We start from the raw sequence: 27,374 nt of genomic DNA, 5'->3' as shown, positions 1-27,374 counted from the left end.
TTTTCTTGTGGAAAAACCGATGCGGCCCAGCCTCACCCAGACTCTGCTTCCAGCGGCCCCCGGGTAAATTGAGTTTGAAACCCCTGCGCTATACCATCGACTGTGTGCATCATTTGTCACGCTGAGTAGTACAAAACAGTACAATTAGCAAGCTAATAGTTAGCACAACTCTTTAGCCTTACCAGAAGATTGGAATAGAAAATAGAATATTATAGAGTGGCTATTTAATAATAATAATAATAATAATAATACATTACATTTTAAGCACCTTTCATTCAGTTTATTAAAAACAAACTGTTTATACTTTACCTGCCTGACGGGGATACTCAACGAACCCAAAGTTTCACAATGAAACACATGAATGTACTTTGACTTGTCTGTGGAATATGAAATGAGAACAACTGGAAAATGAATCATGAGAAAGATTATAAGACATACAACATTTTTGATGTGATTCATGATCTTTTGTTTTTATTATTAATAACAATACTTACGACGTCATTGAGAAAAAAAATAATAATACTGTAACCCGGCGTCAGGTGTTGCTTCTGTGTCAACCGGGGGAAGAAGAAAAGATGCCGGTCGATTGGTCGTGGTTAGTTTTGAAAGGAGAATGGCGGTGGAATGGGAGATACGTGGAGGAGGAAAGTGAGTGATGGCAGAGGACATGCTGCTTGTGATGTGTGTGTGTGTGTGTGTATGTGTGTGTGTGAGGCGGCGACAGAGAAGAACAGGACAATCAGAGAGGAGAGGGAATGTCCCATAAATTACAAATAAGGCACTTACTTGACATCGGAGGGGGAGGAGGGAAAAGAAAACGTTAAAGCATAACAAAACATGGCTTTGCGATAAACTCCCGGCAACGTCAACTATCACACTTCAAGACTCTTTTCATGTAGAAAATATTTGCTGGGGTTCATCAACATCACCCAAGCAACTAGGCAGTCGTCTTTAACATGAGCAAGATTCCACATCTTGCGATAAATGGGATGAGGGTAAAAAAAAACAACAAGCAAATACAATCAGAGCTGCGATTTTGCTAGCGAATCAAATTTGAAACAATGTTCATCATACTGCTTCCATGAATAGTGGCTGTTCCACAACTATGCAATACAAACTTGGGTAGTTATAACACCTCCCCAGTGAGCCACATGTCGCTAAGCGGAGCGATTCCATGTGTGAGGAAGGGCGAGAAAAACAAAACAAGGGATGCAGGCATATTGTGCTGTATGCGGTTACACACATCACAGTCCAATTACCACCACAGAGCTGGGAATAACCTTTGATGGGTTATTTATTTTTCTAAGACTTTTTTTTATTTATTGAAGGCTCACACGCGGGCATTGACCCCCCCCACCCAAAAAAGTGAAGGCCATTAAAATCAGTTGATAAATAAGCATTTTATGAGTTATTTTCAAGGCCTGTCTATTGTCTTTAATAGGAAAATTGCCCTTACCAACATGGCCGCCACAAAGGCACGGCGGTTAATTGGCCTGTGACAATATGCTGGCATAAAATGAATGTCGCGGTTGTTTTAAAGCAGTCTTCCCTTGACACATTATTATTTTTAGAGAGAGAGAGAGAGAAAGAAAGAGAGAAAGAAAGAAAGAAAGAAAGAAAAAGAGTGAAATGGTCACTATTTGAGGGCATACGGGTATGCTTGAGAAAACCATTTTGGGATTGTAGCTTTGTGGAATTGGAAGTGAATAAAAGCCCCCCCCCCTCACCTCCACTGAGCTTGAGGCACACAATTTATAAAGTAAAAGAAAGAAAGTGTGGTTGTGCAAAGACATCGCAAGAGCTCATTGCATAGACATAATTTAGGAAATTAAATGCCCCCCCCCCCCCCCCGCCTTTCAAAATGGATGCTCCATTTTTTCAGTTTTAGTCAAAAGCAAAGAAACAATTAAAGCGTCGAGGTTTAAAATGGAGTTCTTTTTTTTTTAGTTAGAAAAAAAAAAGCCGTTATTCGGCTTATAAGGCACGCAGAGTTGGAGCGAGCGAGAAAAGCTACGCGAGGCGTGGCGTGATCGCTCCCCTCCTCTCCAGTTTCTTCCATGATGCTTCCTGCCATGTTCGTTTGGCTTTGTCCAAATGCGCGTGTGTTTATTCGTGTGTGTGTGTGTGTGTGTGTCGTCGTGCTGTACAACGGTAACCGTGTCAAATCTGCATCTCTCCCGTCGCCGCCATTGCTGTCGGCATCCGAGTCCATGCGGCGCGCGCGTGCGTCCTTGCCGTTATTCCAACTTGCTGTGGTTGTTATTGATCAGCGCATGGCCGTTCAGAAGCGGTCCGTTTGCCTTTGGGGCATTTTTAACGTCTTCCTCGTCGTCATCTTCATCTTCGGATTCGTCCGTCTCGTCTTTGTCGCTCCGTTCGTCGTCCACTTTTTCCTGCAAATGGAAGAAAGTGTTTATATCGCATTGATATTTTGATCCAATTCTAGTAAACAAATCTGCGCTATATCAAAAATTAATTGCCGGCCAATGTGCGAAAATGTGTCCACTCCAGGGTTGTTGTTATTTTCACTCAAATTGCAGGACTCATAGAATATGGCGTTTTAGGACTACAAAGACATTAAATTCAGCATAAGAAACCTTAAGACTCTCTTCTTGCATCAGGACAAAAAGTTATATGGGTCTGGAGTTATCTGAGCTTGAAATGGGGAAGGCTGTACAAAATACAATATCATGCATATATCTTGATTTGAATATAATAATACTAATACTACTAATAAGAATACTAAGAATAATAATACATTTAATTTATAAGTGCCTCTCACGGACACTTTACAGTCACGGGATGTTTTTGTGCGGGTGAGCAGTGGCAGCCATTCGCGCCAGCGTTCACTCTACCCGGAAGTAACATAGCAGCATTTATGCAGTTATGAAAGGAAGAGGAAAGGAAAGAAAGAAGTAGAAAAACAAAATACAGAAAGAAGCTGCTCGATAGATATCAACTAGCTATCTGACTTATCGGCTAGCTATCTGACTTATCAAACATATCACATAGCGAGCTATATATAGCTATCATATAGCTATATATAGCATATCATATAGCTAGCTGACTATATCAACTAGCTAGCTTACATATCAGCTAGCTAGCTATATCAAGTAGCTAGCTAGCATAAGAAGATACCCGCATACAGGTCACCAATTTTGGTGCAAAAAAAGATGGCAGGCGGCGTCAGTCTTTACAGGTAGCATCCGACTTACGACCGACATCCATTCTGACCAAACGGTCGTAAGTCAAAATGGTCGTAAGTTGAAAATGAGTGGCAAACTCCCCCCTCTGGTGCCATCACACGGTCGATTGCTGTGCGAGAGTGAGGTGCTGGCTGGCTGGCTGGCCCAAATTATCGTACGCGTTGCCGGCCTGCTAGCGCGTTGCGATGCCAGGCATAGAATTAAAAATTTGAAAATAGGGTCTGGAGGTCGTGGTCGTAAATACGGGTGGTCATAAGTCGATCCGGTCGCAAGTAAGATGTTACAGTAAAGTCTCGTTATATCGATATCGGATATATGGATAGTCCCGGTTATATCGATACTATTTCTATGCACGCACGGAGAAAATTACATGCAAACAGGGTCGGATATATCGATAGTCCCGGTTATATCGATATTTTTTCGGACTCCCTTGAATATCGATATAACGAGACTTTACTGTACCTGTTTTGGGACAACAGCTGAAGCTGTAACAAAGCGCTTACATGGACAAATGCTGCCCCCATGTGGAAGCGAAAAACAAAAAAAACTTTTGGGTGCCCCTTATACATCTGAAAATATGGTACTCCACAAGTTCTTTGAAAAACGCTTACATTATTGGTGAGGAAACGGACGGCAATCCGTATGATGAGAACGGCCCAGAAGATGTGAAGACATTGCAGTACCATGAGAAGACCATTGAAGAAGTAGTAGCCAAAAAACGGATCGTAGATGGTCACAGGATACACCCAAGTGCAGTAGATGATCCTGCATGGATGAAAACATTTTATAACGACTTTCTTTTACGCAGATGGGGCCAAAGTTGCCATCCATTCACGGACGATTGACTCACCTCGCTTCACACCGAGCAACAGTTTGCCAAATAAACAGTGTAAGTCCAGTGATACCTCAGCTTATGAACGCTTTAGCTCACGAGCTTTTCACCTTTCGAACATTAAAATCGCAAGCATATAGTCTTGGCTGACGAACTAGTTTTTAGCGGACGAACCAAAGCACACAGCGCCACGGTGGCTGGCGGACTAGTTTTCAGCGGATGAACACCAACCACACGGTCGAACAGCGCCACGGTGCATGGCAACCTAGTTTTCGTCACCCCCTTTCTTTGAGTGCAGACATGGTTTGTTATCGAGTGGATACTTTTGCTCTTATAGGAACCGAAAAAAAAACCCCACCACTGGCTAGTGTTAAGCCGAAGACGACACAAAAGAAAATTACGGTTGAGCAGAAGGAGATCATAAAACACCACGAAGGAGGTGAGTGTTTGTGTGACTTAGCGTCCCAGTACCAGTATGCTAAGTCGACCATTGCTACGTGTGGCGAAGGGTGTTTCTGTGTTGTCTAAGCAACAGTCTCACGCAATAGAAGAGGTTGAAACACTTCTGTTGATTTGGATTAACGAAAAGCAGCTATCAGTGGACAGTGTGAGTGAGGGTATTATCGCAGAGAAAGCACGGCAACATCATTCGCATATCACTAAGAGGTACCTACATCAACGACTATCACAGAGAAAAATAAAACGATTTTATTGTACAGTAGTTTATTTCTTTAATGATAATACAATATCACATTCATTATACATATAAATAAGATATATTTTTGTAGTTTTAAGGCTTATTTAGTAGAAAACTATGTTTTATGGGGACCTGGGAACGGATTATTCTCATTTTAATGGTTTCTTATGGGAAATGAATGTTCGGCAGATGAACTCTTCGCCTTACACACACTTTCTGGGAACCAATTAAGTTCGTGAGCTGAGGTATCACTGTATACTGTAGCTAGCTGGCGCGGATAGCGATAAGTTATTTTTAAAAATAATTTTTAAAAATCCGCTATCAATGCAAAACATTAGCACGTCTGTGGTTGTTTTCCAAAATGTCAGCATGAAGCAAGCACGCCATTCTAATAGCCTTGTTTTGGTTTGTTTTCAATATTAAAGGCCCAATTCTGTTTACAACGTTTTGTTTGACAATTGAACTTCAAAACCTCAGCTATTTTGAAAAGAAAAAAAAAAATCACATGTGAAACAGCTGGTTGGTGTGAAGTGAGTGGAGTCGGGAGTCTGCTGCTACCGCCTAGCGCTCGGATCTCGCATTAGCCTGGTCAACAGCAGTGATGCCTCAATGTGTACTTAAACCTGTTTTGGACGTTAGTTTAAAATATGACTTTTCTTTTTGTTTTCTGATCACGTTTTTTTCGATACTTTTTTAAAAATATTTTTATTAGCTATCTACCTGGCTAGCTATATATTTGCTATCTATTCGTTATCTAGGTGGCTGGCTATTAGCTCGCAATAAGCTAATGAGCTAGCTTTCCATCTACAGTAAAGTCTCGTTATATCGATATTGGTTATATCGATAGTACTGCTTATTACGATACTATTTCTATGAACGCAAGGAGAAAATCTACATGCGCGCAGGGTCGGATATATCAATAGTCCGGTTATATCGATATTTTTTCGGACTCCCGAGAATATCGATATAACGAGACTTTACTGTATTTGAGTTACTTTTGGGTCGAGTAAATGCTGGCTCGTGTTGCTATCTATTAGCTATCTACCTGGCTAGCTATATATTTGCTATCTCTTAGCTATCTAGCTAGCTATTAGATATCGATTAGCTAACGAGCTAGTTTTCTATCTATTTGAGTTACTTGCCGCTGCTCACCCACAGAAAAATTCATCCTGTGACTGTAAAGTGTCCTTGAGAATTTTGAAAGGCGCTTAGAAATGAAATGTATTATTATTTTTTTGTGGAAGTATAAAAAAGATCATAACCTGACAACAAGATAAACTGGTCACTGTAGTTCTTCAATGTCCCAGTAGGGGTTAAATTCTGAACGCCCTTCCTCAAGAATTTGTTCAACAGGCCACTCACGCACGCATCAGGGTAGCAATGTGAAACATTTCTGGATGGATTGCTTTTGGCATTTTTAATAAATTCAAGTTGGAAGAGAGTCAAAATTGTTTTTATAACTGTACCGGAAGGGAAAGATGACCAGACGAGTGACGATGAAGACTGCGGCGAAGACGATGAAGATATAGTTGCAGGCGTTACGCCAGCCAGCATAGTTGAACATCTTGGCAGACTAAGGGGGAGACAGAGAGCGACACAGAGCACGAGGGAGAGAGAGCAAGAGAAGAGAGAGAGAGAGAAGAGAGAGAGAGAGAGCGAGAGAGAGAAAGAGAGAGCAAGAGGGAATGTGTGAGTGAGAGAAAGAGAGAGAGAGAGCAAGAGAGAGAGACAAAGACAGCAAGAGAGGGAATGTGTGAGTGAGCGAGAGAGAGAGAGAGAGAGATAGTGCGAGAGAGAGTGAGAGTGTGAGAGAGGGAATGTGTGAGTGAGAGAGCAAGAGAGCAATAAAGAGAGAGTGAGAGAGTGAGAGAGCGAGAGCAAGAAAGTGAGTGAGAGAGGCAACGAGTGAGTGAGAGAGAGCAAGAGAGAGAGCGAGAGAGCAAGAGGGGAGTGAGAGAACGAGTGAGCGAGAGAGAGCAAGAGAGAGAGAGAAAAAGAGCAAGAGAGGGAATGTGTGAGTGAGCGAGAGAGAGCGAGAGAGCAAGAGGGGAGTGAGAGAACGAGTGAGCGAGAGAGAGCAAGAGAGAGAGAAAGAGAGCAAGAGAGGGAATGTGTGAGTGAGCGAGAGAGAGAGAGAGCAAGAGAGAGAGTGCGAGACAGAGTGAGAGTGTGAGAGAGTGAATGTGTGAGTGAGAGAGCAAGAGAGCAATAAAGACAGAGTGAGAGAGTGAGAGAGCGAGAGAGCAAGAGGGGAGTGAGAGAACGAGTGAGCGAGAGAGAGCAAGAGTAAGACAGGGAGAGAGAGTGAGAGAGGGAATGTGTGAGTGAGAGAGAGCAAGAGGGCAATAAAGAGAGTGAGAGAGTGAAAGTGAGAGAGGGAGAAAGAAAGATAGCAAGAAAGAGAGTGAGAGAGAGGCAATGGGTGAGTGAGAGAGAGCGAGAGAGTGAGAGAGCAAGAGAGAGCAAGAGAGGGAATGTGTGAGTGAGTGAGAGAGCAAGAGAGCGGAGGGAGAGAGCGAGTGAGAGTCAGAGAGCAATAAAGAGAGTGAGAGGGAGAGCAAGAGAGAGAGAGCGAGAGAATGAGATAGCAAGCGAGAGCGAGCGAGAGAGCAACAGAGTGAGAGAGAAACAGAGTGAGAGAGCAACAGAGCGAGAGAGCAAGAGAGCAACAGAGAAAGAGAGAGAGAGAATGTTAATAAAGCCCTTTCTCCACTAGGGGGCAGTGTTTCACTAGCATTTCTATCACTGTCTTCTTCAGGGGCCCCAGATGCAATTCTTCAGATTTCAAAATGGGGGATTTGCGTTTTTTTTTTTTTTACCTCCAGGAGGTAATCGGAGGAGTCGTGCACCAGCATGATGAGCGTTCCGGCACGGATGTAGTTGACGCACCACGAGAAGCTGATGAGGAGGATGGTCGCCACATGGTGGACTATCTGCTCCTTAAAGTCCTAAAAAGATAAAACAGCAACCTTTTGATCGCCTTTGAAAACCTGCTGCGTGGAAGGATTTCCCAGTCAGCTGACGCACGGCGGACAAAGTCCAAAAAACACTTGGAGTTCAGTCTCGTACGTGCCACAACAGTCCAATGTGCACACAAACCAGAACGGCTCACATTTAGTCGTCTCTCAATCACCCAAAAGCATTGTTTTGTTTTTTTTTTGGTCGAATTTTTCAATCCACTGACTTTGCGTTTGACATCGGAGGCGACGCTGAAGAGCAGGGAAGCGTAGAAGCCCAGTTCGATCATGTAGTACCAATACTGAGATGGCAGCAGTGTCTGAGGAAGGCAAAAAAAAAAAAAACAAAAGGGGGTGAAATACACTCGTTACACCCATCAACAAACTTTTTTTTTAAATCAGAGAAACGTATCAAATCCTCACAATAGTTACAATATTTTTTTTTTAATTCACTGAAATATCATGACTATAAATAATGCATGCTAAAATCCGTATTTCGGGGCTTTTTGGAGGGGTTCAAATGATATTGTACATAATACTACTGCTACTACTAATAATAATAAAAACATGAAAATAGTCTGCCGAGGGTACAGCTTTTTTTCAATTAGCAAAATATTTGCTTCAACGAATAAAGTAAAACATTCTGCAATTAAAATATCCATTGAAAAAGACATTTATATAAAATATATATCTCTATATATTTTTTCAATTAATGAATATAGATATTCTTCCCATTAAAATAACATCCCTTAAAAATGAAAACAATATATATATATATATATATATATATATATATATATATATATATATATATATATATATATATATATATATATATATATATAAACACACACACACACACGACACACACACACACACACACACACACACACACACACACACACACACACACACACGACACACACACACACACCCACCCACACAATTTTCTCCACACACACACACACACACACACACACACACACACACACACACACACACACACACACACACATATATATATACTTTACATATATATACAGACCTCAACTTACAAACACCTCAACTTACAAACTTTTTGTCTTACAAACGTCAAATTTATGAAAATTAAACCTTATAATAAGCACTATTTTCATAATACACATCCACACCGGCTGGCGGAGTGATCTTCGGCGGAAGCACACGACCGAACAGCGCCAGAGGTTAAGTTACCAACAGTCCTTATGGAAGGTGACTCTCCTTCCATAAGCCATCAACGACCATCAAAAAGGTAAATACAACTTTATTTTACAGCACAGTTTATTTCTTTAATTACAGTCCTCATGTCATGCGCCTCTCTTTCCAAACAGCAATTCCCTTTGACCTTCGACCTCCAACGCCATTCCATCAAGCCATAAATGACCATCACAAATGTTAATAAAGTGACTTTATGATGCAATTCAGTGTATTTCTTTCATTACAATACAATAGCACATTTATTATACATAGAATAAGGTATGTTGTGTGTAGTTTTAAGGCTCATTTAGTTGATAAGTGTATTTTATGGAAACCCGGGAACGGATTATTCCCATTTTAATGGTTTCCTATGGGAATTATTTTTTGAGATACACACTTTTCGCCTTACACACTCTGTCTGGGAACCAATTAAGTTCGTAAGTTGAGGTCTCACTGTATATACATACATACATACACATATATATATACACACACACATATATATACATACACATACACACACACGCGCGCGCGCACACACACACACACACACACACACACACACACACACACACACACACACACACACACACACACACACACACACACACACACACACACACACACACACACACACACACACACACACACACATGCACACATATCTACATACAATATAAAAAAATATTCTAAAAGTTCCCGAATTTGGCCAAAACATTTGATCCCAGGTGCACTCGCAGGAGAGACGTACCAGCACGGGAAAGCCTTGCCACATCTCCTGCACGTCATACAGCCAAGGTTTCTGCAAGAAGAACAGGACCCTTTAACGACGTGGGCCTGAACAAATATGTCAGGTGACGGAGCACATTGGTGAGTCCCAAGTACCCTAAAAATCAGCAGTCAAACCAGGAACTCTGCCGGGATATGTCGGTTCAACTTACATCAATGAGGGCGGCCAGGCCAGCAATGAAAGCAAGAAGATAAAAGGTAAATCTCCAACTGGAAGAGAAAACACACACAAAAACAGACTTTTTAAATAAAAATACAATTCAAATTTTCTTTTTATATGACTCAAATTTCAATTTGACTCTTCTTTTCGTGTCCCAAATAGTCCTTGTATGTTGTTTGTCCATATAATAATAATAATAATAATAATAATAATAATAATAAATTTCATTTATAAGCGCCTTTCAAAACTCTCAAGGTCACTTTACAGTCACAGGATAGGTTTTTCTGTGGGTGAGCAGCGGCAGCCAAACGCGCCAGCGTTCGCTCAACCCTGGAAGTAACTCAAACAGAATAGTAAGACAAATAGATAGAAAGCTAGCTAGCTAGCAAGCCAATAGATAACAAATAGCTAGCCAGATAGCTATTGTACAGTATTACAGAAAAGACAAAGAGAATAGAGTACTTAGCAAATTCCAGATTAGCCAGCTACCCGAATAGAAAGACAGCAAGCTAGCTAGCTCGGTCGCTAACGAGCTAACTAGCTTGATAGATTAGCATGGAACTTCAATGGTTTGATTTGCTTTCACAGGTCGAATAAAATCATGTGGCGGGCTAGATCATGTGAGTGAGTGTAAACTGAGGTGCTGTTTGATTAAAAAAAACAAAAAACGAAATTAATAGTAAGAATAGTAAGACAAATAGATAGAAAGCTAGCTAGCAAGCAAATAGATAACTAATAGCTAGCCAGATAGCTATTGTACAGTATTACAGAAAAGACAAAGAGAATAGAGTACTTAGCAAATTCCAGATTAGCTAGCTACCTGAATAGAAAGACAGCTAGCTCGGTCGCTATGGAGCTAACTAGCTTGATAGATTAGCATGATAGATTTGCTTTCACAGGCCGAATAAAATGATGTGTCGGGCTAGATCATGCGAGATGGTTTTCAAACAAACAAACAAAACGAATGAGTTTTAATCTTATCATAGAACGAGGCCGTCCTTTCAACCGCACCTCCGCTTCCATGAATGATCACACGCTAACTTCAGCAGCAACTGGTCACTGAGTTACTGCAGGTCATGCGCTAATGATTGCATGTGTGCAGGGTTAAAAGGTACGTGGAGGCATTGTAACATGTGCGGCTTAAAAATAGAGCGCTACTTTCGTGGCCAGAAATGTGCTCACCGAGTCGGGAGTGACACATACATGAATGGCGGCGGCTCGGATCGCCGCCCTTGGCAACGTGACGCCGTCGTAAGTCCGCGTATGCGCGAGTGTGAGTGTGCGCTTACCTGGCCTCTCGAAACTTTTTCAGCAAACTGGGCCTGTCCTGATTTCTCCGCCTTCGAAACCATCGTTGCAATTGTCTTTCCGAGCAGCCCGTCTGTTTGCAAAGACTCGCGAGAGAAACCTGGAAGAAACGCCACGATGATGAATGTTTCGAGGCGAGATAACGCCGGACGGCTTTGGACGTCTACCTGCGTTGGGTTTTTAGTGACTTTACAATAGAAGGACTCCAGCGTGGGGTTGTGAGGCACCCTGAGCCGGATTGTTTCTTTTACCCCGAGTAAAGAGGCCAGAGGCGTTGCCACTGTCCTGCAAAACAACATGGCCGTTCAGAAAACACATCGATAGGGAATCAATCGAAATAATCTGGGTCAGAAATGAAGCATCAAGAGAAAATAGTGGTGGCTCCGGGATTGAGCCTTGGGGGACACCATCATAAATGTATCCATTCAAATGAAGAGAATTGGAAAAAAAATATAGATACATTCGATACTCATTTTGATACTGACGGTACAAATGAGTACCACCATAATTTTTACTCGTAGAAAATAAAGGAAAGTAAGTGAGGGCAAATTACCGTATTTTCTGTACTATAAGGCGCACCTAAAATATGATTTTTTTTCAAATGCTGACCATGCGCCTTATGTACGGAAAACATTTTAAAATATGTCATTCGCTGAAGGTGCCCCTTATAATGCGGTGCGCCTTATGTATGGAAAAAAAATAAATTATGTCATTCATTGAAAGTGCCCCTTATAATACGGTGCGCCTTATGGATGGAAAAAAAAATTATGTCATTCCCTGAAGGTGCCCCTTATAATGCGGTGCGCCTTATGTATGAAAAAAAAAAAATATGTCATTCATTGAAAGTGCCCCTTATAATACGGTGCGCCTTATGTATGGAAAAAAAACATTTTAAAATATGTCATTCGCTGAAGGTGCCCCTTATAATGCGGTGCGCCTTATGTATGGAAAAAAAAACATTTTAAAATATGTCATTCATTGAAGGTGCCCCTTATAATGCGGTGCGCCTTATGTATGGAAAAAAAACATTTTAAAATATGTCATTCGCTGAAGGTGGGCCTTATAATGCGGTGCGCCTTATGTATGGAAAAAAAATAAAATATGTCATTCATTGAAAGTGCCCCTTATAATACGGTGCGCCTTATGTATGGAAAAAAACATTTTAAAAGATGTCATTCGCTGAAGGTGCCCCTTATAATGCGGTGCGCCTTATGTATGGAAAAAAAATAAATTATGTCATTCATTGAAAGTGCCCCTTATAATACGGTGCGCCTTATGGATGGAAAAAAAGTTTAATTATGTCATTCATTGAAAGTGCCCCTTATAATACGGTGCGCCTTATGTATGGAAAAAAAACATTTTAAAATATGTCATTCGCTGAAGGTGGGCCTTATAATGCGGTGCGCCTTATGTATGGAAAACGTTTTAAAACACGTCATTCATTGAAGGTGGCCCATTTCTCACCTTTGTTTAATTTCCAAAATCCTAGAAAAAGTTGTGTACTCCCAGCTACACTCTCACCTCTCCCAGAATGATCTCTACGAACCATTTGAAAGATGCCGAAAATAAAATGTATTATTATTATTATAATGTGGTGCGCCTTATGTATGGAAAATGTTTTAAAATATGTCATTCATTGAAGGTGTGCCTTATATTTCAGAAAATACGCTACTTTGTTCCATTTTATCATGTTATCATTATCAAATATCCATAAAAATCCATAAATATATAATATATATGAATATCCATAAAAATGGTTTCCAGTTTATATTCTGATGTATATACTCTTCGGCTATTGTTTTATTGATAAAACAAATAGAAATGCGGGATGAGATTTTACTTATGGTCAATATTACAAATATTGTAAAAATGACGTGGTACGCCATTCTCAAATTTGTTCGGGTTTAGTTTTTTTCTTGCTGGGGGAGGGGGGTGCTGATAAAGCGCTGGTCAGACCTCTGGCAATGTTTTCCCCACCCACTAGGGGGCATCATTTGCCTTTTGTACATGTTAGCGCTTTGTTACAGCTTCAGCTGTTGTTAAAGCGTTATATAAATCACTATGTATGTATTGTATTTTGTACAGCTGCCCCCATTTCAAGCTCAGATAACTCCAGACTTATACAACTTAGGAATTAACACTTTTTGGGTGAAAGAGGAAAGTCTATGTTTTCTTACACTGTAGTGAATGTTTACATAGTCCTAAAAATCAATATTCTGTGTGTCCTGGAATTCAAGTGACAATGACAAAAACCCTGACACAGGAATGGACACATTTTTGCACATCGTCTGGCAGTGAATAAGTTAAAAAAAAACAAATCGGCAACTGAAAGCAACACAGCGGGCTATCGAACATCACTGCAATGCAAATCCTACAATCCAGTCAAGAAATAAAGATGCCAATCAACATCCTTGGCCCCGCCCTTTGAAGTTAAATGCAGTCAAATGCAGAACGTGAGGACGCCGAACCCCAACGGATTAAAACATCCGTACTTTACGTATATTCAAATATTTTGAACCCAAAATGTCTTTTTTTTTTGGGTCATTTTGTGGAGTTCATCAGCAATGGGCGTGGTCCAGAATGTAAATACAAAGTAAATGAGCGTTTACTCTCATACCATGAACGCGGAGGAATGAATACACCCTTCGTGGTTTGACTATCAAATGATTACTGGAAATATGAGAAACCAAATTTTATTAAAATAAATAACAGACTCTTTTTTTTTTTTAATTAAATGGCGCGGGAGGTGCGGGGGATGGCATGGCATTTGCTGCATTCATTGGAGTCAAGGACAAAACTTCCAAGCCGGAAACAAACGTTCAGATCAAAACAAAAATATATTGCAATATATTGGAAGATATCATGCAATACATGAAGTCATATATTTTTATACATGAGATTTTGTATTTATATTTTCCAATATATTTCATTATACGGATATATATATATATATATATATATATACACACACAGTAAAGTCTCGTTATATCGATATTCAAGGGAGTCCGAAAAAATATCGATATAACCGGGACTATCGATATATCTGACCCTGTTTGCATGTAATTTTCTCCGTGCGTGCATAGAAATAGTATCGATATAACCGGGACTATCGATATATCCGATATCGATATAACGAGACTTTACTGTATATTCAATTGGATTGGATTTACCTTTGTTAGCCTCGCAGTGGAGAAATGTACATTTGACAGCAGCAAAGTGATGAAAGGAAGATGAAAGGAATGAAAGAAATAGAAACACATTTTGCACGATATATGTATTGACAATATGTAACAAATGAATTTAAAATATAAGATATAAGGGGGAAATGACATTGAATACAATATACAGTAAAGTCTCGTGATATCGATATTCTCGTGAGTCGGAAAAAATATCGATATAACCGGACTATCGATATATCCGACCCTGCGCGCATGTAATTTTCTCCTTGCGTTCATAGAAATAGTATCGTAATAAGCAGTACTATCGATATAACCGATATCGATATAACGAGACTTTACTGTATTACAATATATGATAGTGATGTATTGGAAAATCTGTTTTTGTTTCGTCAGGGGAGTCATGTGATTTGAAGGAACCTGTAAAATGACAAGGCCGATGACGTTTCGAGACACACGCCAGCACGCAAACTGACCTTTCGAAGACCTGACGGACAATTAGGAATAAGAGAGCGATGGGTAAAGCCACCCATAAATCGGTGGCTTTGGCATATACGCGTCCATCCCGGTCTTCCAGGTCAGCCCAGCCCAGACCTTCGGGAAACCACAATCGCTCTTGCCAGAACCACTCGCTCAGCTCGGATAGCATCCTAAAACGAAAGACATGTCAGATGTTAAGAATGAAAATGGCCTTTCCAATTCTCAATCCTTAAAGGACAACCGACATCACTTTTTTGTTTCCTAACTGACATCAGAAAAACGTTTTATAGCATCTAAAATACCCAAAACACGCAGTATGATATTTTTATTCGAATGCAAAACACCAAAAAAAATGACTTAAAGTGTCCAAAATCTGCAAAAAAAATTGAGCCGCGTATTGGGCATTTTCAGAAGGTCCCGCCCCCAGTTCGTGATGTCACGCCAAGACGTCTTGCCTTGCTGGAGAATCAAAACAATGGCTTCAGATTCGGAGAATATGCTTTCTTGTTACTCATCCAGTTATGAATATGATTCAAATAGTTCTGAAGAGGAAAGCACACATGTTTGCAATCGATGAAAGAATTTATTCCGTGCCATTTCGAGGCAATAGGGGGGGAAATGTGGCACCAAAAAAGAGGCAGAAAATGGCGACAAAGCTCCGTGTAAGGAATTAATCAGCCCGTTTCCACAAGCTGATTAATTCCTTACACGGAGCTTTGTCGCCCTCTTCTGCCTCTTTTTTGGTGCAACACGAAGTTTTCAGACCAAACAAGTACAGCAAAATGCATTGACGTGATGGAAGGACTGCTACAATGTGTCCTTTTTTTTTCGGTCAGGGGCGATCCTTCAGTGACGTCACGTACGGACTCGTCACCAACTCAAAAACAAGACTTCCGGAATATTCAGCGCGAGTCCTTTAAAGGACAGGTTGTGTCCATAATTTGTAAAATCACTTCAAATGACTTCTACTGTGCGTATTTTACAAATATTCCACCGCATATAGCTATATTTTACGTTTCAAGACTCACGCTGGATATTCAGGACGTGACGTAGTTTTGGGACACTTTAACTCATTTTTATTGGTGTTTTGTATTTGACTAAAAATATCAGCCTGCATGTTTTGGGTATTTTAGATGCTATAAAACGTTTTTCTGATGTCAGTTAGGAAACAAAAAAAATGGTGTCGGTTGTCCTTTAAGCATTTCCCTCAACGTCCAGTCATCAGCAAGGGGGCCTTCCTCCATGTGTAATCCCCACCCCCCGTTCCCTCGATGACTTTGGAAACAAATTCAGATTCTTTTTGGGATTACAGCGGGGGCGAGCGAAAACGCATTATCCAAACTCACTTTGAAAGGAAACGTATTGCGTTGTGTGTTGGTGAATCATCGGGTATGTTGAAAATGACTTGCAGCCCCAATTTTTTATTCTGGCGTCCCTCATGGTTCTGTATCGGGGTCACGGGGCGTTTGCTCATTACGTGTGACGAAAGACCGACCATTCAATTACCTTTTAAAATTGGTGATAGTTCGAGATCGTTCCTTTCACAACATCCTTAAAATGTCTTCACCAAGCTCTCTTTAAAATTTGTTCGGATTTTCTAGCAATTATATGATTGGCTCCTGACAACTAAACTCATTCACTGCCATTCCCGAATTTATTCTGGAATTGAAAATATAACATGGAGCACAATTCCTGAATTTGTTCGGGTTTTGGGTGCCGATTAAGCGCTGGTCAGAACGCTGGTCAGAACGCTGGCAATGTTTTTCCCTTCCAAAAGGTTGTTAAAGCGCAATATAAATCAATATGTTTTTATTATAAATGTATCCAATCAACAATTTAGTCTAATATACACTATACGCTGGCGCGAATGGCTGCCGCTGCTCACCTGCACAAAAAATCCTGTGACTGTAAAGTGTCCTTGAGAGTTTTGAAAGGCGCTTAGAAATTAAATGTATTATTATGATATTAATGTATTGATCATCATTTAGCTATCTATTAGCTAGCTAGCTAGCGATTTGACTCTGGAAAAATATTAGCTATCGAGCTATATATTAGCTAGCCATCTAGCTTTCTATTTATTTGAGTTACTTCCAGGTTGAGTGAATGCTGGCGCGTGTGGCTCACCCACGGAAAAACTTATCCTGTGACTGTAAAGTGACCTTGAGAGTTTTGAAAGGCGCTTATAAATGAAATATATTATTATCATTGTATTTTGTACAGCTGCCCCCATTTCAAGTTCAGATTACTCCAAACCCATATAACTTAGGAATTAACTTTTTTTTCAGATGAAAGAAAAGAGTCGAAGATTTCTTACGCTGAATTGAATGTTGGTGTAGTCTTAAAACTCAATATTCTGTGGGTCCTGCAATTTGAGTGAAAATGACAAAAACCCTGGCAAATGGAGTGGACACATTTTTGGCACATCGTCTGGCAGTGAATGAGTTAATAGTGTGGTCATTTGTCAAATAATACTAAAGAGATAAGTGCTGTTTTTGCAACATTTAGGGATGCCGTTGCCGACAATCGTGACATTTTCCAGATTTCAAAATGGCGATTTGATGATTCCCCAAGCTTGTCAGCTAACAACTGCCATTTCTGGGATGGCTCCATTTTCAGCATGCTGTTTGTTGTCATACCAGACGTCGTGCAGCTGTGCACGAGCGTATTCTTGAGTCGGGTGGGGCCCCCTCCCCAAACAAAAATAAAAATAAAAACGCTCAAGTGAAATTTATTGTCAACCAAGATTTAACGCGTCCGTGTTAGAAGCCCAAGAGGAATGTTCATCTTCTAAAAAAAAACAGCAGGCCAAAATTCACTCTTTCTCCAGACTGTTTTATTCATGGGCTGTGTCTAATTATACAGTAGACAACGTTAAACAATTATTTAGATTTAAAAAAAGACATGCGGCTGTGGGGTGTCCTTGAGAGTTTTGAAAGGCGCTTATAAATGAAATGTATTATTATTATTAAGCTAGCTATTAGCAGCCTAGCTGACTGTAAGCTGTCTAGCTGATAGCTATCTGGCTATTTATATTTGCTATTTATTTGCGACCCATTAGCTAGCTAGCTGTTAGCTGTCTAGCTGTTAGCTGTCTAGCTTGCTATCTATATTTGCTATCCATTAGCTAGCTAGCTAGCTGTTAGCAGTCTAGCTGACGGTGAGCTGTCTGGCTAGCTAGCTATGTATTCACTATCCAATAGCTGGCTGGCTTTCTATCTATTTGAGTTACTTCCGGGATGAGTGAATGCTGGCGCGCGTCGCTGCCGCTGCTCACCCACAGAAAAACTGATCCTGTGACTGTAAAGTGACCTTGAGAGTTTTGAAAGGCGCATACAAATGAAATGTATTAGTTATTATTCCCTAATGTATTCAGGAATTGAAAAGTGTGACGTGGACTGCTATTCCAGAATTTTTCCGGGGTTTGGTTTTTAATTTTGGTTTTGTTTTGGCGCCGATAAAGCACTGGTCAGACTTCTGGCAATGTTTTTCCTTTCCACGAGTCCACACTTTTGTCCTTGTTAGCGCTTTGTTCAATCTTCAGCTGTTGTTAAAGCGCTATATAAATCAATGTTTGTATTGTATTTTTTACTGCCGCCCCCATTTCAAACTCAGATAACTCCAGAACCCTATAACTGAGGAATTAACTGCTTTTAACTGGAATTAACCCTTTTTTTCCTGATGAAAGAAGAGAGTCTAAGATTTCTTATGCTGAATTGAATGTTCATGTCGTCCTAAAACTCAATATTCTGTGGGTCCTGCAATTTGAGTGAAAATGACAAAAACCCTGGCACTGGAGTGGAAACATTTTTTGCACATGGTCTGGCAGTGAAAGGGTTAATTGTTGAACTAGCGCAGATTTGTTTACTAGAGTCGGATAAAAATATACATCCTAATATATATAGTGCTTTCACAACAGCTGCAGCTGTAACAAAGCGCTTCACATCATCGTCAACACAAAGCGAAATAATAAACACAACAGAGAACATAAAACATGGACAGTTGTGTAATCTTAGCGACTTTTCTCATGTCTTCTATGATGTTTGAGCACAAGACAAAAAAATGACAAAAACCCTGGCACTGGAGTGGACACATTTTTTGCACATCGTCTGGCAGTGAATGAGTTAAATACGGAATAGAGGAACAACATTTGATGACTTCATTTCCATGTTTTTGAGGGGAAAATGTTACTTTTTTAAACCCCAAGTGCTGTGTAGTACCCAGACGTCAGCTGGCCGGCGTCCATAAAACACCGGACAGTATGGTACAGTCTATTTTTTCATGACACGTTATATTACTCATGGACTCCCCAGCACATGTGCTTAGACGGGTTTGGCAGACATATTTGGCCAAGTCTTCACAAGTCAACAGAGTGTTTATTGCGCAACGTTCCAACAACCGACAGCTCCGGACAAGTTGCGTCCTTAATTTGTAAAATGACTTCTACTGAGCGCATTATACAACGATTCCACGGCATATAGCTATATTTTACGTTTTAAGACTCGCGCTGATTCTTCAGGAAGTCTTGTTTTTGAGTTGGTGACGATGCGTGACGCGACGTCACTGAAGGAACGCCCCTGACCAAGAATGCGACACACAATGCATTTTGGGTACTTTGTTTTATCTGAAAACAACGTGTTGATCGCGAAATTAGAAGAAAAACTACATAAATAACGTGATGGTGAATAGTTGTGTGTCGCAGCCAATTGCGATAACGCGCATAAAGAAGGTGTAAGTTGACACCAATTCCCAGCGGACAAATCAGCCCATTTCCAATGGAGCTTGTGCGCCATATTGTGCATTTCCTGAGCGCTACATTGGAGTCCATACGGCTTGAATTGATACTGAAGAACTTCTTTAATCGATTGCAAACATTTATGCTTTCCTCTTCAGAACTATTTGAATCATATTCATAACTGGATGAGTCACAAAAAAGCATCTTCACCGAATCTGAACTCTCTGAAGCCATTGTTTTGATTCTGGAGCAAGGCAGTGTGTAACCAATAGTGACGTCACGAACAAGGGGGCGGGACTTTCTGAATCTGCGCAGTTCTGAGCTCATTTTGTGGAGGTTTTGGGACACTCAGTCATTTTTATTGGTGTTTTGCATTTGACTAAAAATATCAGCCCGCGTGTTTTGGGTATTTTAAATGCTATAAAACGCTTTTCTGATGCCAGTTAGGAAACAAAAAAAATGGTGTCGGTTGTCCTTTAACGAGCAATCTAAACCAGAACAGATAAGAAAATGACTTTCTGAGCACAAGTAAAAGGAAAGAGTCCAAAGGGTAGCAACGTGCAAGTGTTAGACTGCTCATGGTTCACCCTCCCCACCCCTAAAAAAGTGTCATGCTTTAATGTCGGAGGGAATTTCCAAATCAGGGCGACATAGTTCGTGTTGAGATCATCTGTTGATTTCAGCAGTTTGAAGCACTTTTTTTTCTCCTTCCAGTGAATGACGTTCCATTGGTTGAGCAGGGATCATATGAGCAGGCTCTGACCATTTCAAAGGCCCAATGAAAGAGAGGATGTCTCTGGCAGGGGGGAGGGAGACGGGAAGTTGTGTGTGTGTGTGAGAGAGAGAGAGACTCACCACCCAGCTACATTAGAAACAGTCCTACAATGGGGAAATTGCAAAAAAATCTTGGGACTTGGTAGATTTGCTGTGGTCTGATGCTCCTTCCATTTTAATATGATGGCTTGCACAGTGCTCCTTGAGATGTTTAAAGGACAACCGACACTATTTTTTTGTTTCCTAACTGACATCAGAAAAACGTTTTATAAAATCTAAACTAGCCAAAACACGCAGACTGCTATTTTTAGTCAAATGCAAAACACCAATAAAAATGACTTAAAGTGTTCCAAAACTGCCACAAATGAGCTTGAAACTGGGTTCAGAAAGTACCGCCCTCTTGTTCGTGGCGTCACGTCAGGATACTCCTTCGCAAACTGCCTTGCTCCAGAATAAAAAAAAATGGCTTCAGAGCGTTCAGATTCGAAGATGTTTTTTTTGTTACTCATCCAGTTATGAATATGATTCAAATAGTTCTGAAGAGGAAAGCATACATGTTTGCAATCGATTAAAGAAGTCCTTCTGTATCAATTCAAGCCTTCTGCAAGCGATGAAACTAGTGAAGATCTGGACTGCGTTTCGTCCAGTATATGAAGCCGCTTATCAGAGCCGTAAAGCCGCCCGTGATTGGTTAAAATCCGTGGTAGAAGACAAAGCGGTGGGCTTTACGCACACACACACACAAAGGTGACCGCCGTAATTCGAACAAGCACACGAACATCAGAGCTGTTGAGACGAGAGAGAAAGCTCCGACAGCGCGACAGAGTAAAAAAAATGACACGGTGGGAAGTGGATGCTTGTCTGATCGGTTTGCTCCACTAATATGGCAATTGCTCTCTTTCACCAGGTGAGCTCACAGTTAGCATGCTGTGTGACTACATGAGTAAACATGTATCAAACTTCCGCTATCCAAGCGCCGAATTGCTAACTCTCGTTAGCGTCCTTGTTCGCCTCCGCTGGTGCTCGACTGGTCTGTTGGAAATGGGCTGATTTGTCCGCTCGGAATTAGACTGTGTACACTGACACCTTCTTTATGCGTGTTACCGCAATTGGCTGTGACACAACGATTTAAAAATAATAATAATAATAATTTCATGTATTTATATTTGAAGCCTGGAATGTGGCGAAAGGTTGCAAGATTCAAGCGGGCCGAATACTTTTGCAAGGCACTGTAAATATGCGACTACCATCAATGGCACAAGAGCACCGTCCTGTTTCTGGTACTTTTTCATCAATGAAAAAAAAGGGGGAGGCGTCTGGGGGGGGGGGGTCTAGGAATAGATGTCTCACCGCGGGACGGAAAAGTAAGAACGGTGAGCAAATCATCCGCAGCCACGACGTACGCCAGAGCAAACCTTCCACATATTTTGTCATCCGGAATGATGACTCATTCATAACACGAGTTAAATTTTCCAGGGAAGTGCATCAACATCAGTGGTGTCAAACCCAAAGCTCGTGGGCCATATCTGGCCCGTCGCATCATTTTTCATGGCCCCGCGTTAGCAAATCAAACATGTCCATTACACGGTTGCTTGCTAAAATCTTGATTCAATTTTAAATAATCACACATAATAAGAGACCAATTTTATCATAAGTAAACGCTCTCATTTAAATACAGACACTCCCCAACTTATGAATATTCAAGTTATGAATGGCAATGGTACAGACGAACATTTTTGCGGGTACAGTATGTCGAGTGTATGTAGGTGTGAATTTATTTTACGACTGTGTTTTATACTTCCTCCGTTCAGTGTTTGACTTAAACATACTGTACATTCCAGACAAAATATAGCACTGAAGCAACTTACGGATAAATTCACCATACGAATGACCGCTCAGAACGTACGTCGTTCGTAACGTGGGGAGCGTATGTAACATTTAGGTAAACCGTTATTGACTTTTTGATATGGTTAGCATACATTCCATACAAAATATAGCACTGAAGCAACTTACGAACAAATTCACCTTACGAACGACCACTCGGAATGTATGTCGTTCGTAACGTGGGGAGCGTCTGTCACAGTCAAATCGTTATTATTGACATTCAATGCAAAATATAGCACAGATGAAACTTATGAACAAATTGACCTTACGAACGACTGCTCGGAACCTATTTCGTTCGTAACGTGGAGTGCGTCCGTAACAGTTAAACAAACATGTATTATTGACTTTTTGATATATTAACATACATTCCATGCAAAATATAGCACTGAACTAATGAACAAATTCACCTTACGAACGACCGCTCGGATTGTATCTCGTTCGTAAGGTGGGAGGCATCTGTAACAGTTAAACAAACCGTTATTATTGACTTTTTGATATGGTTAACATACATTCAATGCAAAATATAGCACAGACGCAACTTATGAACAAATTCACCTTACGAACGACCGCTCAGAACGTATCTCGTTCGTAACGTGGGGGGCATCTGTCATAGTTCAATCAACTGTTATTATTGACTTTTTGATATATGATTTTGATATGGTTAACATACATTCCATGCAAAATATAGCACTGAATCAACTTATGAACAAATTCACCTTACGAACGACCGCTCAGAACGTATGTCGTTCACAACGTGGGGAGCGTCTAACAGTTAAATAAACCGTTATTGTTGACTTTTTGATATGGTTAACATACACTCCATACAAAATATAGCACTGAAGCAACTTACGAACAAATTCACCTTACGAACGACCGCTCAGAACATCTCTCGTTGTGTGACAGTTTAATTATTACAGTAAAGTCTCGTTATATCGATATCGGATATATCGATAGTCCCGGTTATATCGATACTATTTCTATGCACGCACGGAGAAAATTACATGCAAACAGGGTCGGATATATCGATAGTCCTGGTTATATCGATATTTTTTCGGACTCCCTTGAATATCGATATAACGAGACTTTACTGTATTATTATTGACTTTTTGGATATAGCTTGTTACAATGGGTAACGCTAACTACAACAAAAATAAGTTTGACACCCCTGGTGTACATGTTCAACGTGGTTAGTGGACGATACAAACGAGACATCGAGAGACCACCCCCCACACCACCACCCACATCTTCGATCCCGATCGTACCGTCGCAAACCCGAGCGTACAGCTTGCGAATTGTTTGACTGAATAGGCCATCGCGCACGCCGCCGTTTCCCAGCGGCCGTGCGGGCAAAGTCGCTAAATACTGAATGCTCACATTGTAGCCTGAAGTGGCAGTCGGGGGAGGCCTGGCGTGCTTGCCGCACACGCTTCGTTAGCGTTAACTCGGGTCAGGCCTCCGAGTGTCAAACCAATCGTTGACATTTTTGGCATTCCTGACAAAGTTGTCATCTGGCGGAAGAATGACAGTTAAGAGTTTCTCGGTTATTTGGGCGAACTTTTTCACGAAACGGTGGATAACAATGACGACAAAGTCAACGTGAAGGCCTTTGTCGCTGATTTGTGATTTGATGAACTGGGGATTAAATCCACTCGCAGGCGGAGGAGAAAGACACGAATGGGGTCATGATTTTGTCATGTGGATCTTCACGACACAACGGGCCGCATGCCTGGCATGTGAGAGGAAAAGCCAACGGCTTCTCTGTCTTCAACGGTGGCGCGCTCCTTATTTCGAAACAGACAACGGTGATACCTAAGCATACGAATTTAATAAGTTTCCAGAAAGTGTGAGTTAGGCGAAAAGTGTGTCTTCCGAACATTAATTTCCCATAGGAGACCATTAAAATTAACAATAATCCGTTTTGAGGTCCTCATAAAACACAATTTTCTACTAAATAAGCCTTAAAACTACACAAAATATATCATATTTTATGTATAATAAATGTGCTATTGTATTGTGATTAAAGACATAAAATATACAGTATAATAAAGTCGTTTTTTTTTGCCTTTGTGATGGTCATTGATCTAGTTACCTCTTAACACTAGCCGCTTAACACTAGCCTGTGGTGGGGTCTTTTTCGGTCCCATAGCAAAAGTATCCTCATAGCAAAAGTATCCTCGATAATAATAATAATAATAATAATAATAATAAATTTCATTTGTAAGCGCCTTTCAAAACTCTCAAGGTCACTTTACAGTCATTGGATCAGTTTTTCTGTGGGTGAGCAGCAGCATCCACATGCGCCAGCGTTCACTCAACCCGGAATAATTCAAACAAAAAACAAGCTACCTAGCTAATAGACAGCCAACAGATAGCCAGCCAGCTAGCTAGCTAATAAACAGCCAATAGATAGCCAGCCAACCAGCCAGCTAGCCACCAGATAGCTAATAGATAGCCAGCCAGCTAGCCAAAAGATAACCAATAGATAACCAGCTAACTAGCAAGCTAGCTAACAGATATCCAACTAAGCCATTAGATAGATAACAAACCATGTCCGCACTCAGAGAAAGGGGGTGATGAAAACTAGTCCGCCAGCCACCGTGGCGCTGTTCGACTGTGTGGTTTGGTGTTCTTCCGCCGAAAACTAGTCCGCCAGCCAAGACTATTTGCTCGCAAATTTAATGTTCGTGAGGCGAAAACTTTGTGAGCTAAAGCATTCGTAAGCTGAGGTATCACTGGACTTACAAATAGTAAGTTAGCCAAATCAGACTCAATGTGATACACTGTATTTATTATTTGCGTAATCATCCAAGCCTACCAGTCAGTTACCGTGTGCATTATTTAGACAATCCATTCATTTAACTTTCACTGCAAGGCTGCCAATAAATGGATATTTATTTTTCATGAGCAGAGCATGAGTGCTCCAGTTCCAGTAGATGTATACATCTCAATAAGCCCACTGTATGGATAATGGCGCAAAACACGAGCCTTAAGCAACTAATGCTTGATTAGTACATAAAATGCATATCATTTATGCATCATAAATACATGACGTGTGTACTTAAGAACAACAACAGGTTGGTCAAAGGGTCCATAATTTGTAAAATGGCTTCAAATGACTTCTACTTAGCGTATTTTAATAAGATTCCACCACATATAGCTATATTTTACGTTTTAAGACTTGCGCTGAATATTCAGGAAGTCTTGTTTTTGAGTTGGTAACGAGTCCGTACGTGACGTCACTAAAGGAACGCCCCAGACAAAAAAAAAACAGGCATTGTAGCGGTCCTTCCATCACGTCAATGTATTTTGCTGTACTTGTGTGGTCTGGGGACCCCGTGTTGCACCCAAAAGCCACCAGAAGAGGGCGTCCAAGCTCCATATAAGGAATTTATCAGCCTGTGGAAACGGACGTGGGCCATTTTGGGCCATTGTTTTGATTCTTCAGCAATGCAAGACGTCTTGGTGTGACGTCACGAACTGGGGGCGGGACTTTCTGAAGATGCCCAATTCGCAGCTCAATTTTTTTTTTTGCAGATTTTGGACACTAAGTCATTTTTATTGGTGTTTTGCATTTGAATAAAAATATCATACTGCGTGTTTTGGGTATTTTAGACGCTATAAAACGTTTTTCTGATGTCAGTTAAGAAACAAAAAAGTGATGTCGGTTGTCCTTTAAGTACTCAAGAAATCAATGGAATAATCGATTGAAGTGAGAAGTAAAGAATTAGTCGAACGTGCATTTGTTGTGGACGAACGTGTACATTCCACACAGAATCAGAATCATCTTTATTGTCAGGTATGTACAACACACAAGGAATGTGTTTCCCATAGAACATGCTGCACTAGTATCATCATCAAAAATTGCAAATAGGCACTGTACAGTTCTATTTGGATTACTGTTTAAAGAGTTAATGGCTTGGGGGAAGAAGCTGTTTAAATGTCTGCTGGATTTGGTGCGCATGGATCGGTAGCGCCTGCCTGAGGAGTAGCTGGAAAAGGTGGTGTGCAGGGTGCGCAGGGTCCAGTAGGAAAGGACAAAGCCCAGATTAGAACTCTGGGAATTGTTGACAAGTGTGCGGTTCATCACAATTACTACAGTCAAACTTAAATAAATCGTGTTTTGTTGTACTCTGTTTATTTTTTCATTTTGTATACGTGGAAATAGACCAACAAGGATTTCAATGGTCAGGTCGTGAGATGGAATGATGCTGTTTTTTTACTGTCAAATAATCATCTGAATTTTATCACGTCGGACAATTCAACCCCGGCGAGGAGTGTGAAATTAATAACTACCCCCACGACCCTTCGAGAAAATGTAAACGAGTGTCTAAATAAATCTTTGGTTCTTACTCCCAGCACTCTTCCGGCTGCGTGTTAGCCTATTAAGCTAACTTTCACTCACTATGCCAACCGCGACGCCTAATATCCAAAAATGCCGACAAAAAAAGACATCGGTATGTTACTAATAAATATAAGCGACTGATTACGATAACGACGAGTCGTTTTGTAGCGTTTAATCGCCAGAGGCCCGCTATTTGTAGCTAATTAAATGACTCGCGTGAGTGCGTGATGACGTCGTCGTCATTCGCCTGCTTGACCCCCCTCAGCAAAACGCACACGACGGGGTTTTATTTAACACAAAAAGCAAAAAAAAACAGGGATAGCCGGTACTTACTTTTTATCTTGTCTTCTTTCTTTCCGCGGACAAGTGTGGAATTCAGGTTTTCCCACCCCCTCAAAAAATAAAAATTAGTCTCCACACAGAGACAAGCGAGCTACCTAACGGTGCCGCTGAATGAATGCGTCCGGCTCAAGCTGATAGCAACACACGTCAACTGTTTACATCTTTCGAAAGTTCCAAAAACACTTGAAGGATGAAAAAACGATGTCCTTAATAAGCCGTTTAAAGCAACACGGAGAGATTTACACACGTGGCGTGGGGGGGGCGCGCGATGCCCCTTGTTGTTCCCCCTACACAGTTTGTCCAGTTCTTGCTTTTTTTCTCCCCCACGGGGTTATCCGGGATGCCCTGTTGTGTGCGCCCGCCTAGTCCGTCCGGCTGCGTGAGGCCGGCCAGAGGCGAACGCTGGCCGGGTGAAAGATAGAAAGGAGAGAGAAAAAAAAAAGAGTTCGGGCGAGGGCGAGCAGGCACTAAGGCAGGCGG

At 41.0% G+C, this 27,374-nt stretch overlaps 1 protein-coding gene across 1 annotated transcript; it reads right to left on the bottom strand.

Moving 5' to 3' along the window:
- Window positions 1-322: 322 nt before the first annotated feature.
- cers2b (ceramide synthase 2b) lies at window positions 323-27,374 on the bottom strand. The gene is made up of 11 exons (XM_088999232.1): window positions 26,886-27,374; window positions 14,817-14,990; window positions 11,332-11,449; window positions 11,146-11,264; window positions 9,849-9,906; window positions 9,659-9,709; window positions 7,920-8,012; window positions 7,555-7,683; window positions 6,202-6,308; window positions 3,818-3,971; window positions 323-2,393 (listed from the first exon to the last, which is right to left on the bottom strand). The coding sequence occupies exons 2-11, from the start codon at window positions 14,987-14,989 to the stop codon at window positions 2,238-2,240; spliced, it is 1,158 nt and encodes a 385-aa protein (XP_088855358.1). The 5' UTR covers window position 14,990; window positions 26,886-27,374; the 3' UTR covers window positions 323-2,237.

This window comes from Hippocampus bargibanti, linkage group LG06 (genome assembly GCF_051943395.1).
Source record: "Hippocampus bargibanti isolate YZ-2025 linkage group LG06, ASM5194339v1, whole genome shotgun sequence".
NCBI classification, from domain to species: Eukaryota; Metazoa; Chordata; class Actinopteri; order Syngnathiformes; family Syngnathidae; genus Hippocampus; species Hippocampus bargibanti.
Note: the sequence above shows the minus strand (reverse complement) of the source record. Positions and strands in the feature narration are given on the sequence as shown.

Bases quoted from the DNA above. Each gene is read 5' to 3' on its own strand.
- cers2b (XM_088999232.1), bottom strand. From the start codon at position 14,989: ATGCTATCCGAGCTGAGCGAGTGGTTCTGGCAAGAGCGATTGTGGTTT. The intron at 11,265-11,331 runs GTAGACGTCCAA...CGTTTCTTCCAG, and splicing joins TCACTAAAAACCCAACGCAG to GTTTCTCTCGCGAGTCTTTG. The intron at 9,907-11,145 runs GTAAGCGCACAC...TTTCTCTTCCAG, and splicing joins AAAAAGTTTCGAGAGGCCAG to TTGGAGATTTACCTTTTATC.